This window comes from Battus philenor, unplaced genomic scaffold (assembly GCF_028537555.1).
Source record: "Battus philenor isolate CCGP_79_NKW_IND1 unplaced genomic scaffold, ilBatPhil1.0.hap1 SCAF_2, whole genome shotgun sequence".
In the NCBI taxonomy this organism is placed as follows: Eukaryota; Metazoa; Arthropoda; class Insecta; order Lepidoptera; family Papilionidae; genus Battus; species Battus philenor.
Window position 1 is genome coordinate 14,856,653 of NW_027181682.1, and position 14,746 is coordinate 14,871,398.

At 33.8% G+C, this 14,746-nt stretch overlaps 1 protein-coding gene across 1 annotated transcript in view; it reads right to left on the minus strand.

Moving 5' to 3' along the window:
- The window catches only part of LOC137922125 (carboxypeptidase N subunit 2-like), a 268,323-nt gene that overhangs the window by 93,437 nt on the left and 160,140 nt on the right, over positions 1 to 14,746 (minus strand). Inside the window, exon 4 of the mRNA XM_068765007.1 lies at positions 2,201 to 2,251. Within this exon, the coding sequence (XP_068621108.1) occupies positions 2,201 to 2,251 (51 nt within the window). The remainder of the gene's footprint in view (positions 1 to 2,200; positions 2,252 to 14,746) is intronic.

The window sequence follows — 14,746 nt, forward strand, 5'->3', positions numbered from 1 at the left end:
GAATTTTTAGATGTAAGGCGCTGTTATTCTTATATATATTATTCACTACTCAACTACCACAATTAGACTTGATACATTCTACGGTACCAGTATTGTATCCGGTTCTACAGACTATTATTTTATAGTGATTTTATGATGCTTGAAGTAATGACGAACTAATGATTTAGATTATCTCATTGATCTCTAAGTATCGTAATAAAATTGTAATATCCCAGTGACAACATTTAAAGATATCCATTAAAAAGGCCTCGCCACAGCCCGTGCACTATATCTTACAGGAGAAGTATGTCCTAAACTCAATATGTACATTCAACTAAATATACAAGCACTGGTGAACACTTAAACTACCAAAATTATTATGTAACTGAAAGCGTGCAACGTTATCCAAAGAAGAAGTATTATAAAACTAAATCCATTATAACGAGTCGAATCCAGCTTCCAATCTCGAAATTTCAAGTGGCCGTTAATCGGCTTTGTGACTTCGAGGCAAAATAAAACCGACCAAGTTTCAACTTGCGAAAAATTCCACGCCAGCGGAGTTGGAAACTTCTAGAAGTAAAAAGAACACAAGCGACAAAGGCTATTCCCGAAGTACGTTACACGTACGGACACCGCGTAGAGGTGCAATTAGAGCTGAGAGCCGGGGAGAGGCTTACGGGCGACCGCTCCGATCGGAACCCCGGACCAATTGCGGTGCGCCGTTTTTCACAATACCCTCAGCTCTTTTATGCAGTTGCATGAGTTGCTAACTGTACCTCTAGTCATCGTAACACTGTTTCGTTTTTAAATGTTTGACTTAGACGCCTTTTTTACTAAGCAAATTACTAAAGCATCGCCATATATACGATATGGTGATGCTTTAGTAATAGTTTATATATCGGCAAAAGTCGTTAGATTTTTACACTTATTTCCGATCCGCTCTGTATAAAGTGATCATTTTAGAATATATAACTTTAATTTATTTTTCAATTGGAATGCTTCATGTAACCCTTAAATGCATAAGGATGAAAAACTGCAACATACCACTTTGAATACAATAGTGAACAGTGAATGCCTAGCTTAACCTTATGTTGTGTGTCTACAACATAAGGTTTTTTAGTAAATAAGAATAAATATTATTTTTTCCATTTTTCTCTGCATTTTAGTGTACTTATCTGCAAGATATATATTTTTTAATTTATAAATGAAACTCATGCATTTAAGGAGTAATACAAAGTCTAGGAACAGATTAATGAAACAGAGAATTATAAATTTTAATGTATCTTAATTTTGAAATATATTTTTACGCCTTACGCCATTTATTATCCAAAAAAGTGCACATACTAGATGCAAATTTTGATGGCCACGACGCACAGAGTAATGTTCCTATATTTTTTTACTAACGAAGGGAATTTAATAGATAGTACAATAAAATCTTTATTACATTGATAATCGACCGGTAAATCACATGGGAAACATAATAAAGGTTATTCGTAGATCAGAGCTCAATGAATGCGGTTTAGGCTCGGCACGTACAAAAGACAGACATATAAGGCTTACGTATAATATGTTAACACGTGTCACTACACGAAATTTAGTTTACATGATGTTCGGTAATTAAACGTGCTTGTAACTGGAAGTACGTCGGCACAGAGCAATTATGCTACAGACTCCGAAGCTTTCCACGCACTACAGCACTCTCTGCACCCTATATATCTATATAAATAGTTTACTCTGTACACTGAAGAGCAGTTATAGCTCCTACTATAGTTTTACGATCCAGTATTATTCGAGTTTGTTTCGAATTTTTTTTCCTTGTGTATAAAGTTAAAACTATAAAGACTGTCAAAATAGCAGTAAAGGTCTAGTCGATTGCTACATAAAGTTGAACAGAACGTTAACCACGATACGTTTAGTTTGCATATTCAATAAAATTTTACCTTTATTGTTAGATGTTTGTTTCGATTTCATTTAACATTTATGTGCAAAAACATAATATATTCTATATTTTTCATATAAATTTTGATTCTATGGAGATTATAAATGAAGTCGCATGAATGTCGAAACGATATTCTCAAGATGAAAAGTTTGACTCGTGGTTGGGGCCGTAGTCCTGTATCTCACACATCCTGGCGCCTAATTAGCGCAGTTAGTTAGTGAGCTGGTAATTTTAACGAGTACGCATCGGTGTAGAGTTCTTAACGAATCACACGGCACTCACCGTCGATATTCTGAAGCCGCTGTACGCGCTGCGCGACCCTCTCACTGCACCCTGCGAACAAAGAGCAAAAGCTAATTGAATACATTTATGAAATTAACTTAGTTTTTGTTTTAGCGCAGTAATTAGGTATGCGGGTGATGTTTTGTTGAAAATGCTTAAAGTTATTCTCTGGTACAACCTACAAAGCAAGAGGTTTTTGTCATTTAATGCAGTACCTTCTTTGATTATTTTTTTGCAATTCTACATAAGAATACAATTTAGTCAAGGACATTCAGAGTAGAAAAAGAAAATAAAATATTTAATGAAAATGAAATTTAATATACACACCTATATTCACTCTTTAAAACGCTTCAATATAAAATAACCTAGCTTCAGTAGTAACTCTAAATTCTCCTTAAATGGTGTTCTTTAAGTAAAAACCACAGGAGTTCCAAACGCACCATGATCTGAAAAGTGACCACAACAAACCCAGGCAAGTTCATAATTTTTTCCAATCACTATCAACTAATTCACAAGATTTAGTAACTTAAAAACCCGTAACACTGTATTTAAATTTTTTTCACGATTTATATCTGTATCTGTAAATCGATCACAATAAGTTTCTAATTGCACGGTTCATGTAACAATGTTAAAACAAAATTCATAGTTAAGAGCGAATTTAAACTACCAATAGTGTAAAATACACGCAAAAGTTAGGTTAATTTAACATAAAACAACTTATGTAAAGGTACGTCGGTAAGTTGAACTTTTACATCTACCCTCGTTCGGATATTGCGAGAAAAAGTTATTAAAACGCATCAAGAGTCTTGTTACGAATACGCTTCGAGTCCTGTAAAAATTATTAGTTATGTAATAAAACAAAATTTATCCTTTATTTATCAACAATGATATTGCTAGTTTTTTTTTTATTAAAACGTATTTGCTTAAATCAAAATATCTGTAGCCAGCCATTATAGCGAATTACATACGACTTTTGACGACAAATATTTGTTTAAATATTAGGCGAATATCACTTGATGTTAAGTTTTTGTAGAAACGTTTTTTAAGGTCATAAACTAACGAAAATATGAAAAAAGTTCAACACTTACTTGGCTTTCAGTTGAAACAGTCGGTATAAGGTTATGTAAATGATGTCAATGTATTAGGTTACGTTGGGCTGAACAAAAATGAAGAATTGAAATAATTTTTATGAAATATTTTATTAAATCGTTATGAAGCAATGTTTTTTGAATACTGAAAACTACTTTTCCAACGAGTACTGGTAACCTAGCTGCAAAGGACTAAGACTTCTATCATATGTTGCGGCGATTTCCTGAATTATTTAATTAATATTTTTCGCATTAGTTGTATAGGATTGCCACTGCTCACAAAAAAGTTTCCAGAGGATGAGCAGGAGCGTCTCCTGCGTTCCACACTGCGATCGCCAACCCTCCTGCCAGGCGTGGTGATTATGATATGTCCCCTATAGATATTTTTGTGGGAGACCTATGCCTTACAGTGGGGGCTAAAAGGACGACTCTTTCAATTATGTGTGGTAATCATCTGGTTGTTCAAGATACCATACTCTCAGGCGGAAGGACAGTATTATATGGGAGTCCTACCCACTAAAACCCCTCGGCTTTTTACTATTGAATGGGAATCCAGAGAAAAACAAACCTTACCCAATCTTTGTAAATATGTTCGCTAAATTGTTACAACGTTGACGAGTTCGTCGAATAAATTACTGTCTCGACTAGATGTCTTTTACTTTTATGTGCGGCAATGAAAAATGGTACTTTATGTATTATGAATAGGAGACTGTATTTAGAAATAAAAACACTTGAAACAGAATACTAAGAAATAAAAAATGATGTTATAAAACTATAGAGATATTGCTGCTTGAATTATTTACAAAAACGTCTGTTGAAAAATTGAACAGATGCTCCATCCCCGCCGCTGTCCTGAAACCCTATTGTTAAACGCCACACCGTCTCCGGAGATATTATTTAAAAAGAACGAAGTCGCTCTATCATAAATTATTATACGTACACTAAAAACGTAACGATCCATATTCTCGTTTAGAATTTTTTAGACAAGCAATTTGTTTAATGAAGTCCGTCTGTCGCCGAAGTATCACCAAAAACATTGAAAAATTATTATTTTACTGTTTTTAACGTTGTTGTATTTTTTCTGTGCTCGCTGGACTTACACAGAGACGGATTATGTAAACCAGGACATAACATTTTTGTGTACGCTTGTACTATATAAGCGCTATGCATGTTTCTTCCAATAATAGTTAAAAATAACAAAGTACAATATATATGAATTATTATTATTAATTATAAAGGATGAGCCAAGAATTGGTTAAAATTTAAAACTCACACTTCAAACAAACACGACAAACGATTTATTGGCACCGATGCTTCTAGAATTTGTTGCCTATAATCGTAACACTTGGTTTCAGAAAGACGAAGCATCCAAAGTTTTCCTGTCAGTGGTTAAAGAAAAAAAACCTGATTTTCAGACGAAGCTTATAGTAATAAGACGATCACTCTAAAATACTTATTAATGAATTAATTGAACTGCGGTAGGCTAACACTTTTGATTGTATGAAGTTTTATTTTGGATCAGACTCTTACAGCTTACGATAAGGAATTTGGACATTCCGCAGGTTCGAGGCGGCAGGGCAGAGTGCGTCTATCCTAAGACACCTTTTAAAGTAGTGAAGCTCGCAGGAGAGCCTTCGCTCGGGTCACTATACTCCTATTTCACTAGACTTCGGCAACCTCTTAAATCGCTTCGACGTACGCTCCATGGAGTGACAAGGTTTAAGGAAAAGACTACAGAAGGATTTCGGCTTGGACTTATTCATCGATAATACATGTAAAGCATTTCGACGATAGTGCGACTGAAAGGATTGAACCTCGACTGATTCCGTTGCCTGTCTAATAACACTACTACCACTTTAGAAAGTATTAATGAGGTAAAAAGTGGCGGTAGAAACTAGCAACGCTTCTGGTATGATCTAGTAAGATCGGGTGAGTATGAACTCTGAGCTCCTAGTGATAAGTAATATTATTTATTGCAATTTAAAAAGATAATTCATTAAATTTAAATAAAGATAAAATCAGTAAATGGGAATAATTTAATTTTATTAATTTCAATAGCCTGTAATATCATTAAGTTTATTGCTGAATAATAATTTAGCTGATGGATTTTACCTCGCGACCTGTGTCGATTTAATTTGTAAATCATATCCATAGTAAATATTACAATACTTGTAATGGTATAATTACTTAGTGATAAGGTAGAAAACATGATTACATACTTAAGGTCACTGGAAGGCTTTTGCCTCGCAGTGGGCGCCTATCGACTGATACGATGATAGAGACAACAGGCGAAGATAATTCTACTCATGGTTGTCAGTCAAGTTTTCAGAAATCGGAGAACCCTTCTTACAAGTTTTGTGATCCCGTAGGTGGCACACAGCCTTATGAGAGCCTTATAGGGCTTGCTATAGTAATTAATGAACTACTGCTAATTCAGGGGTGTCACACTTAACACTGACTCAAAATAAAAGTTTTACAGATATTTTTAATGGCTTCAAATTAAATTCATTGCTTAAATGAAAATAGTTTTTGAAGGGTAATTAAAAAGATTAATCAGAGATATTTTTATATCAGAAAAAACTAAAGATTTAAGTTAGATTTCGTTATATCTTCGAAAAATGTTAAAACAAGATTGGTATTAAGGTAACAATTTGAAAAAAAATTGACACATATGATTAAAACTAAAATAAATTAACGTAGGTCGTCAAGCTCTATCTTACACCGCATCCGTATCAGGCATTGCGTTAATCAGCTAGATACAACCCACAGTAAAGACGAGACGTTTGCAAGCTTATATAGTTTGGATAAGGTTCAATATCGTACGAAATCTTGCTAGGTTTGCCAGTGTACCTCAAGCTGCGGTACTGTAGGAGGTAACGCAATTTGCAATAAATAGGATATCGGTTCGGCGTCATTATCCGGGCGCCGCGATGTGACGCTGCGAGCTTTCATTAATGAGTTAGCTTAGGGCGGGATCACACTAGCGATTCTGTCGTGCGATATGTCGAGAGCAGAAAGTCGCAGAGCAGTACGCTTGTTATTGGGAAACGCTACAGTTTTAAAGATGCACATTCTGATTTATTTCGTAAAGTTTTTATTGATTTAAAAATTTATTCAAGTATTTTCATTAACATCTCATGTATATTAAAATTGCTTAATGTATAAATGCAATTCATAACGATATGAAGTTAAAATATATTTAACGATGGACTCTACGTAAAGTCAATCGGTTTTAAATTCAGTATTCATGAATTACACGAATATTTATAACGAGCAAAATGATTAAGCGCTCAAAATTCAAGTGTCTTTTTATAGTAACGCTACTAAAAGAACGACCTATCTATAATGTTACTAGTAATTTTTAAAATATTAGAATAAGAAAAGAATTTTAGAATCAAAATCTTTTATATATGATATTGATGACATTAAGCCACAGAATAGCTTACCAGAACGCCAATTCATTGTAACCCTTAAGCAGTCTCTGTGATATTTTGCGCATCTATTGTGCTTCGTATAGCGCTGGCGTTAGCGGTCTTATCAATTAGGTCGATATTGGCTTGGTGGTTTGGTCCCATGGCAGCTGAATAGTTGCAGTGCAGGGAAATTATTAATTTTTGCTGCATCTCCTTGTTTCCTTTATGTCGTTAATGAACGCGGTTTCGGTTACTCCAGGACTTTAGTTTTAGTTTGAACCTAGAGCTTGCTTTCTCAAAGTAAATGTATTTCATTTATACACGGTGATTCGTAATTGATGTAAAAGCTTTAAATTGATGAAAGAAAAATGATTTTAACATTTTTCGCCCATTTTCTCTTCGCAGGATTGTCCGGTATAAAGAGATTATTTTGAAATATTTTACATTAATTTATCTTTTCCATCGTATTGTAACAGGCCAGTAACACTTGGTAGTACAAGGTTTGCAGGGGCAGGCAATAAACAATAATTCATTTTAATATGTCGCAATCTGAATTTCCAAAATAAATTTTCTTACTGTATTATCGGATAGAGTGTACCAACATTTTTGAAAATTTTGAACCTTGTACAAATAAAATCGATAAAGTAATTGAAATAAATTATTATCACACTTTGAAACCGAAGTCGGAGAAATATAATATAGATTTATTACAGTAACAACTTTATCATTATTTTTAAATTATCTCTTTGAATCATTATTATTAAATAATTAAAATGAACCATTTTTATTTCTGTATGTCTTACTCAATGTTACATTTACGTTTCTTTTTATTTCCGCGTATTTCTTAACGTTTATTTCCATGGTCATATTTTATAATCTGAATCATAATGATCTAAATATATATAGTAAAATTAATAATAAATCTATAACTTTGTCCGCTTACTTAATCTTAATTCTCTTTAATATATATTTATAAATCTAATAGAGCATTATCAGCCTTTGTCGGAGTTGCTTCTGCTTTTGAAATGGGATCTATTAAAGCGCGCGACTTTACACGTGCTTTGCAAACAGAACACTGGCAGCGCCTGTGTTTAAGATCATTGAAACATCGATGAAAGTAATTGTTTGCACACATGCTTTACAACATAATCCTATCATCACGCTTATATATAAGAACATATTTTGAATAAAAAAAATAATTTGAGTAAACCACATGGGCTGCTAATTGGTCAACCGAAAGATGTCCACAGCGGACATAGACCTATGTCATATATTTCCAATATTATCAGTTGAAAGCTGGCTACATGTAGCGTCTTTTGACAAACTTAACAAGGTCGTCTGTTTACTTGAGGGAACGATTGTATATCAATAATATAAATTGATTTCACGTACAAAAACTAAAAATAAAAGTAGCCTATGTTACCCCTCATTACATCAGTTACCTGCCAGTATAAGTCCTGTCAAAATCAGTCCAGCCAGTTCAGAGATTAAGCAGGGTATGTACCGTATATATGCACTTAGTAAAAAGTGGTTATTTTTATATTTTAAACGGACACAACAATTCTATTTATTTGTATAGATTATTTTATTGTTGTATCTAAACGCTTCAAAAATGTGTCAAGGCTTTTTTGTTTAAATAAGTGAGAGAGATTATTATAACTTAAGTTATTCTATATTATATATTTAAGTTAAACTATCGGTATCGCTTCTAGTCCTTCTTAATAACCATTTTATTTTCGGGTTGTTTGTGTTACATAATGATTTTTTTTTAAAAACTATTGAGTTTTGAGGCTTTGTTGATAATCGTTCTACTATTACAGTTATAAAACAGCAATCTTTTTAACTTATTATGTCAAGTGTTATAATTGGCTGAGCATTCGTATTGTTTTATGGATATTGCTGCGTATGAGTTTATACGAGGATAGGGAAAACTCGTAAACAGTTAACAATGGCCGATCTAATTACCAGCGTATTTAACATTTTCACTTGAAACTATTATCACAATTGACCCTTGTTTCGTTATATATACACTAATCAATTAATGACAAAGTATATATGTCAGTAAATAGTATATAGGTTTAAAGTCGGATTACAACATACTAATACATTTCAGAAAGGACAGTGTACTATCTGGGATGGTTAAGTACAAGGTGTTTGACGTCCCGGTACCGACTTAGCGGGACAAAGGGGCACCGAGATGCTTTCTAATTACGAGTGAGACCGTTATGCAAATCGGGGGTAGGCAGCGCGGTCCGTGTCTCTAATAAACATGCGCAGCTCTTGTGGTCAGACCGCCAAATTACTTTCCCGCCATTCCAGCGCGCAATAAAACCGCTCCGACTGTAGTGCCCACTCCGGACAATTAGTGCTCTTTGATCAAGCCCCAAGTTTTTTTTTTAACGTTTGTTCGTTATTATACGGACGATTGCTTTTTTAGTTACCGAACGGATGTAAAGACAAAGGCCGCTGCGTAACGCGGCTCGAGTTTCGAGTGTCGCTTGTAAATTCTTGGTTTTATTTTTAAAACACTCGAAGAGCAATTGAAATGAGACCCCGTCGAGACTACTCGCAGTCGAGAGGTTAATTTCGATTGCGGTCTTTCATAGAAAATAGTTGAGGAAATTGTAAAGTGAGTTTTAAATTTTCATGGAAAAATAACAGTGGTCGGGAACGTTTAACGTTCGTGGCTGTAATAGGGTACAATTGACGGCGCAAGTTTGTATCGTTAGCGGCGGTCCGGACCGAGGCATTAAGCTGGCAGATGCGTTCCGGCGAATTGAGCTTTGGTCTTAGGAAATCGCCAGGTCGTGCCGCGACTGCGTCCGTTCCGAAACTAGGTTAAAAGCATCGCTTAGCCGATGTTCGCTCGGTAATTTTTCACGAAAACTGTCCCGAGGACGGCTTGGCTCTTTAAACGAGTTTAGGAACGTATATCGAAAATTTCCCGTGGAAATTTTAAATTGTAAAACGTTTGTCTTTTTTTTTGTTGTCATTCTTTTTCCGCGTATTGTGAGCGGCCAATTTTTATAGCGTCAAAACATTCGGACATAGCACGGATCGTGAACACGTTTGTTTTCACTAACATTTAAGGGGTTTAAATAAAAAAAAAAATATATGTTTTACCAGGAAGCCAGACTGCTATAGTGACATGGCTGCAGAAAATAGTCTGAATGAGCCCTCACGAATAATGCACGCAGGCCGTGTCGCAATTCTAAACCTTGGGAGTCAACATATAGAATTTATTTTTCAATAACTATACAGTTAACGGGACAATAAACTAAAATGAAATTCCTTTTCACAAATGTATTCAGTAAATATCCTCCTTTCGATGGAGATTTATGCGCTTGTATGAGAACATTTTTAGTGAATTGGTTCGTCTATCTAAACGTTCTATTCATTTATCATATTCGCAATGAAAAAATAGAAACTTCCAGAACACGGTTGTTATTTTAATTGTAGATGAACTTGAAAAGAATAGACTGTCTATCTCTATGCAGTAAGGAATCGTTCTACTCCGGTTATAGAAAATCAAAAAATAGCAGTAAATAAAAATGTAAAACTTGAGACAGAGTATAAATTTTAACAAAAACTTTAATTTAGGTTAAACGTAAGAGACGCGCCGATTTCTTAAAACCCAGTACGGAGTATTTGTGGTGTTGAGATTGCTATAGTTTTTTTTATGGCCTATTTATACTTCTCGTACAACCTCGTCATAGATTCACAAGAACTGTTTTTACTGAGTAATTTAGTAGACTTCATTTCATATTATTTCTTCACTGTCCTTTTGTCTACCTCAATATCTCTAACTCGTGTCTCTTTTATCCTTCACATAATCTTTCATACGTTTTAAAGCCATTACCTTTTTCCCTTACCATTTGCTCCTGAACTACTTTTATACAATTTTTCACTTTATATACGTCATTACTCTTATAAACCGGAAATCTTTTTAAACAATTATGTGACGTGACAGAATTGGCTAAGCATTCACATAGTTCAATGTACATCGATCTGTTTGTTCAAATGTTATGCCAATCCATCGGCGAATAAACGTATGAGTTCATATGCCGAAAGGGAAACTTCATAAACATTTAACAAAGGCCGATCTAATTGCCGGCGCATTTAACATTTTCACTTGAAATTATTAACGAAATTGAAACTTGTTAGCACACAGACTCGTTTATGATGTATTAATAATTTAAACTACCTCTATATTTACAATTTGATTACACCTGAAATTATACTCTGTGTTAACTTTAATAATTAATTATATTTAATGTTAATATTATTATATTATTAATAACTAAGTAATAAGTTGTTCAGAATTAATTTTTTTTTATTTACGGATCTATAATTCTTATTTTTAGACATTATATTATTATAAATTCTTATAGAAAGATATTAAACGCCTTGAAATTCATATTTACTTCACGTTATAAATTTTTATAATCACAATTTTATTGCTATAATACTTATAATAATAATGAATAAGTTAAAAAAATAGGCGATACCACCGTGAAAAACTGGTATATATAATATATATCATTCACAACATCAACTTCAACATTTGTAATAAACTGAATTAATATTTTTAATAAAATTCTTTAAGGAATTACGACAATTCGTAAAATTAAAACGCATATTAAAAGTAAATTAACGGGAAAGACATATTATTCAATATACGAAAATTGAAATGACAGGAATCCTTGGCAATAATGTAGCTTGATTATTTTTTTTTTCATATTCAACCGGTATTTTTTTTAATGATGTGTTGTAATGTTTCTTCCTGCTTTTTCTCCATGACTGAAACAACTTGCGAAGAGAGTTAAAAACAAAATATAATAAAAAAGGTCCAATATTTTCTTCATCTTTTACTTTATTCCATGGTTTTTGGTATGTTTTGTAATTAATTGCAATATTTTTGTTACACTAGCTACTGGATCTAAAAAAAAAAGAAAAAACTGTAATTTATTTATTTAATCGCACAACATGGTAGACACTATGAAATTAATTGTGCAATGGCAGCCTTGCGGTCGAAGATTGAGACTCGCGATTGTAGGTCGCGGGTTCGATTATCGGAATACAGTGTTATATATAATTCAAACCTTCATTAATTACATAAGTTTGATGTTGTTCACAAACAAGTATCCAGAAAATAGGCAGAAGCGACCTTTGCCACACTACGATCGGGTTGGCGATCGTAGTGTGGCAAAGGCCTGCCAAGTGTGGCGATTATGTTATATCACTCCGTAGATATGTTTGAGGGAGTCTATGGGTTAAGACTTCTACGTCTTTAGCGTCTCCCAGACCACTTGTCGTAATGTTCGTTCCCATAGCTATAAGTTTAAATGTAAGTACCATATGACCACTGATTTAAAATTCGAAATTTGAAAAAGTAATACACACCCGAAGTGGCAATAACTCTAACTAAACAGTAGTAATTTAAAAGACTAAACACACGTTAATTGCTAAGCCGATGTTGGTAAAGACAAGCTTCAAGTGCCGCGCGATTACCTAATAAAACACAAAGTAACCAATTCGCTTTACAGCACCCGCTAAATAATAACTTTTAAAAGCAGCCGTATAGATCAAACGGCTAATAGCCGGGTAGCTAATTGTTAGATTGTTTAAGAGCTCCGCTATAACCCGACTTTATTATTCCAGTGTTAGGGAATTAAAGTTTAATATTACAAAGTTTATAGCATCGCTGTTAAATAGCGTTTTTAACGCGCGGCTTGTCGCGTGCTCTTTGTAAGGCTTCGGTTAAGTAATTTTCTTTGCGGTAGCTTTTAATTATTATGTTTCATAGCGCGATATTGTTTAACCATGTGTTATAACGGTATTTCAACTTTTAAATGTTTTTATACTAAATTTCAAACAGTTATTTTTGCTCGTAGAAATACGCTCGGGTTAGACCTGTAATTGGGTTAACCTTTAAGTGTAGAGTAATTTTATTTGTCCTTCTTGAATAATAAATATAGGAAGGGAAATAATTTTGTTACAAATACGATGGTTAATTGTTTTAATTGACGAGTAAGATTAAGTTTTGATATTGAGAACTGGAAATGTAAAGAGTTTTTTTTTATTTTTAATAAGAAAATTATACTAAGTTTATTATTTTGCAAAATTTATATAAATAATTGGGATAAGGTTTTGTTGTATTTAATTTATTTAAAGATGTTGGACATATCTGACGTTAATGTAAGCACTAATTTTAAGATCTGTTGAATTGTTTTCGTATATGTGTGTACTCGTATATACCTTGTAGACATGTCTTAAAATTAAAATAAATATAACTAATATTTGATTGCTTATCAATAAATTACATTGATTTGGTTTTATATGATCACAAATTTCTTTCTATCTCAATCTATATATTTTACGTGTGTGTAACTAAAATGCGCCGAAGACTCTTCAGTCATCGAGTGGTTTCTGTAAACGTCACTTAGAACCTCTTCCGATATGAGCTTTGCAAAGTCAAAGCGCAGAGTACCTTTTACATACTTCAAAAAGTATTTCACGTACTCCTTAACGGCCGGCAACATAAGGTCTCGTACTCAAAATTAGCTAAAAGCTACTCTATTGTACGGAAGTGGCGTATACAGTGTGGAAATGGCTTTATACAAAAGTGTCAAAAAACAAACGCATTTCACCCTAAGGCGCCTGTGGAGTGCTAGCCTACGATTGCAGTTGAGAGTCACTCGGTAGTCTCCGTCTGAAAGGCCATTAGAGCCCTCTTCTTTCACAACACCGTCGCACTTTGTCTGCGCTCTCAGAGATGTCGGGTGAATCGGCAACAATAATTATTCGCTTTTGTAATTACAAGCTTTTATATTCATTAAAATGATGGAGCGTCACTTATCGATTTAAATTTAGAATTTTACAATTTACTTATTAATCTTAACAGCTAAACTCAAAATAACTTTACATTAGTTTTGTATGATTTAATACGAAATTGAATATGTTAGTCTATTGTAAGCGTTTCGCGTTTAATTTAATTAATGAAACGGAATAATAATATTAAACAGCTCTATAAAAAAAATCATGTTTAGTTAACTCTTCCTAAGATATTACACTTCAAGTGATAATCATCATATAATTCGATAGATATCCATTGCAAAGCATAGTCTCAAAGATGGCCACGTCGAACTTCGTCGGTTGGCCAAGTGGAGATTGGTCAAAAGTGTTGTATCAGCTCTAGAGTGTCTGAAAAAATATCCAACTAGACTAATCTGTGTTAAATTTCGTGTAAAACATCATTTTTTTCTAGGGGTTTCTTCGAGTTCGTCTGTAATTAAAACTTACGTAATTGGACGACGCGGGTGATTAAAGGTGGTGTGAATTATATATATTTGTTGAACGAACACAAAGTTAGAAAATATACGACGATTACTAGTAGGCTTGTAGGGTTGGTTATGTGAAATCATAGTAAGCGAGGTATCTAGTGTGAGCAAGCTGGATACCTTCTGAAAGCTGACAAGATGCAATGTGGACAGTTGGTTATAAAACGGCAAACCACTCTTATGTTGAAAACAGTAAAGTTTAGATTCGTGTGACTCTAATAAGTTGAGTATTATTGAATGATGTTGATCATAATTTTAGCAAAACTTTCGTCTGTTATGCTTGAAGTTATTATGCCAGTACTTAATGTTGCCAACTTATTCACCTCGTACAAGTTTCAGAACATTAAAGTATTGATAATTCCTAAACTTTGTTAATAAAACATGAATGTCAAAACTACTGTAAATGCTTGCCGAACTTTGTACTTAGTATATTTATGTAATATAATGCTACCGAAATTGCTGTACCGCGTCTTAGGTATGTGTGCGGCGAGGCGGGGGAGATTATTGGACGCTTAATTTCGTTAGTCCGCTGTCAACGCTCGCGATTGCGGATCTCATGTTCTTTTTTACATCACCCCACCTCACCGCTATCCAAAGGCGCGGTACAGCGATTTCAATAGCAGTATAGGAACTTTCTCGTGCTATCAGTTCTGCTTGTACTCGTAGCTATTAATAGTTCTTATCATTATTAGCGAAATGTTAATT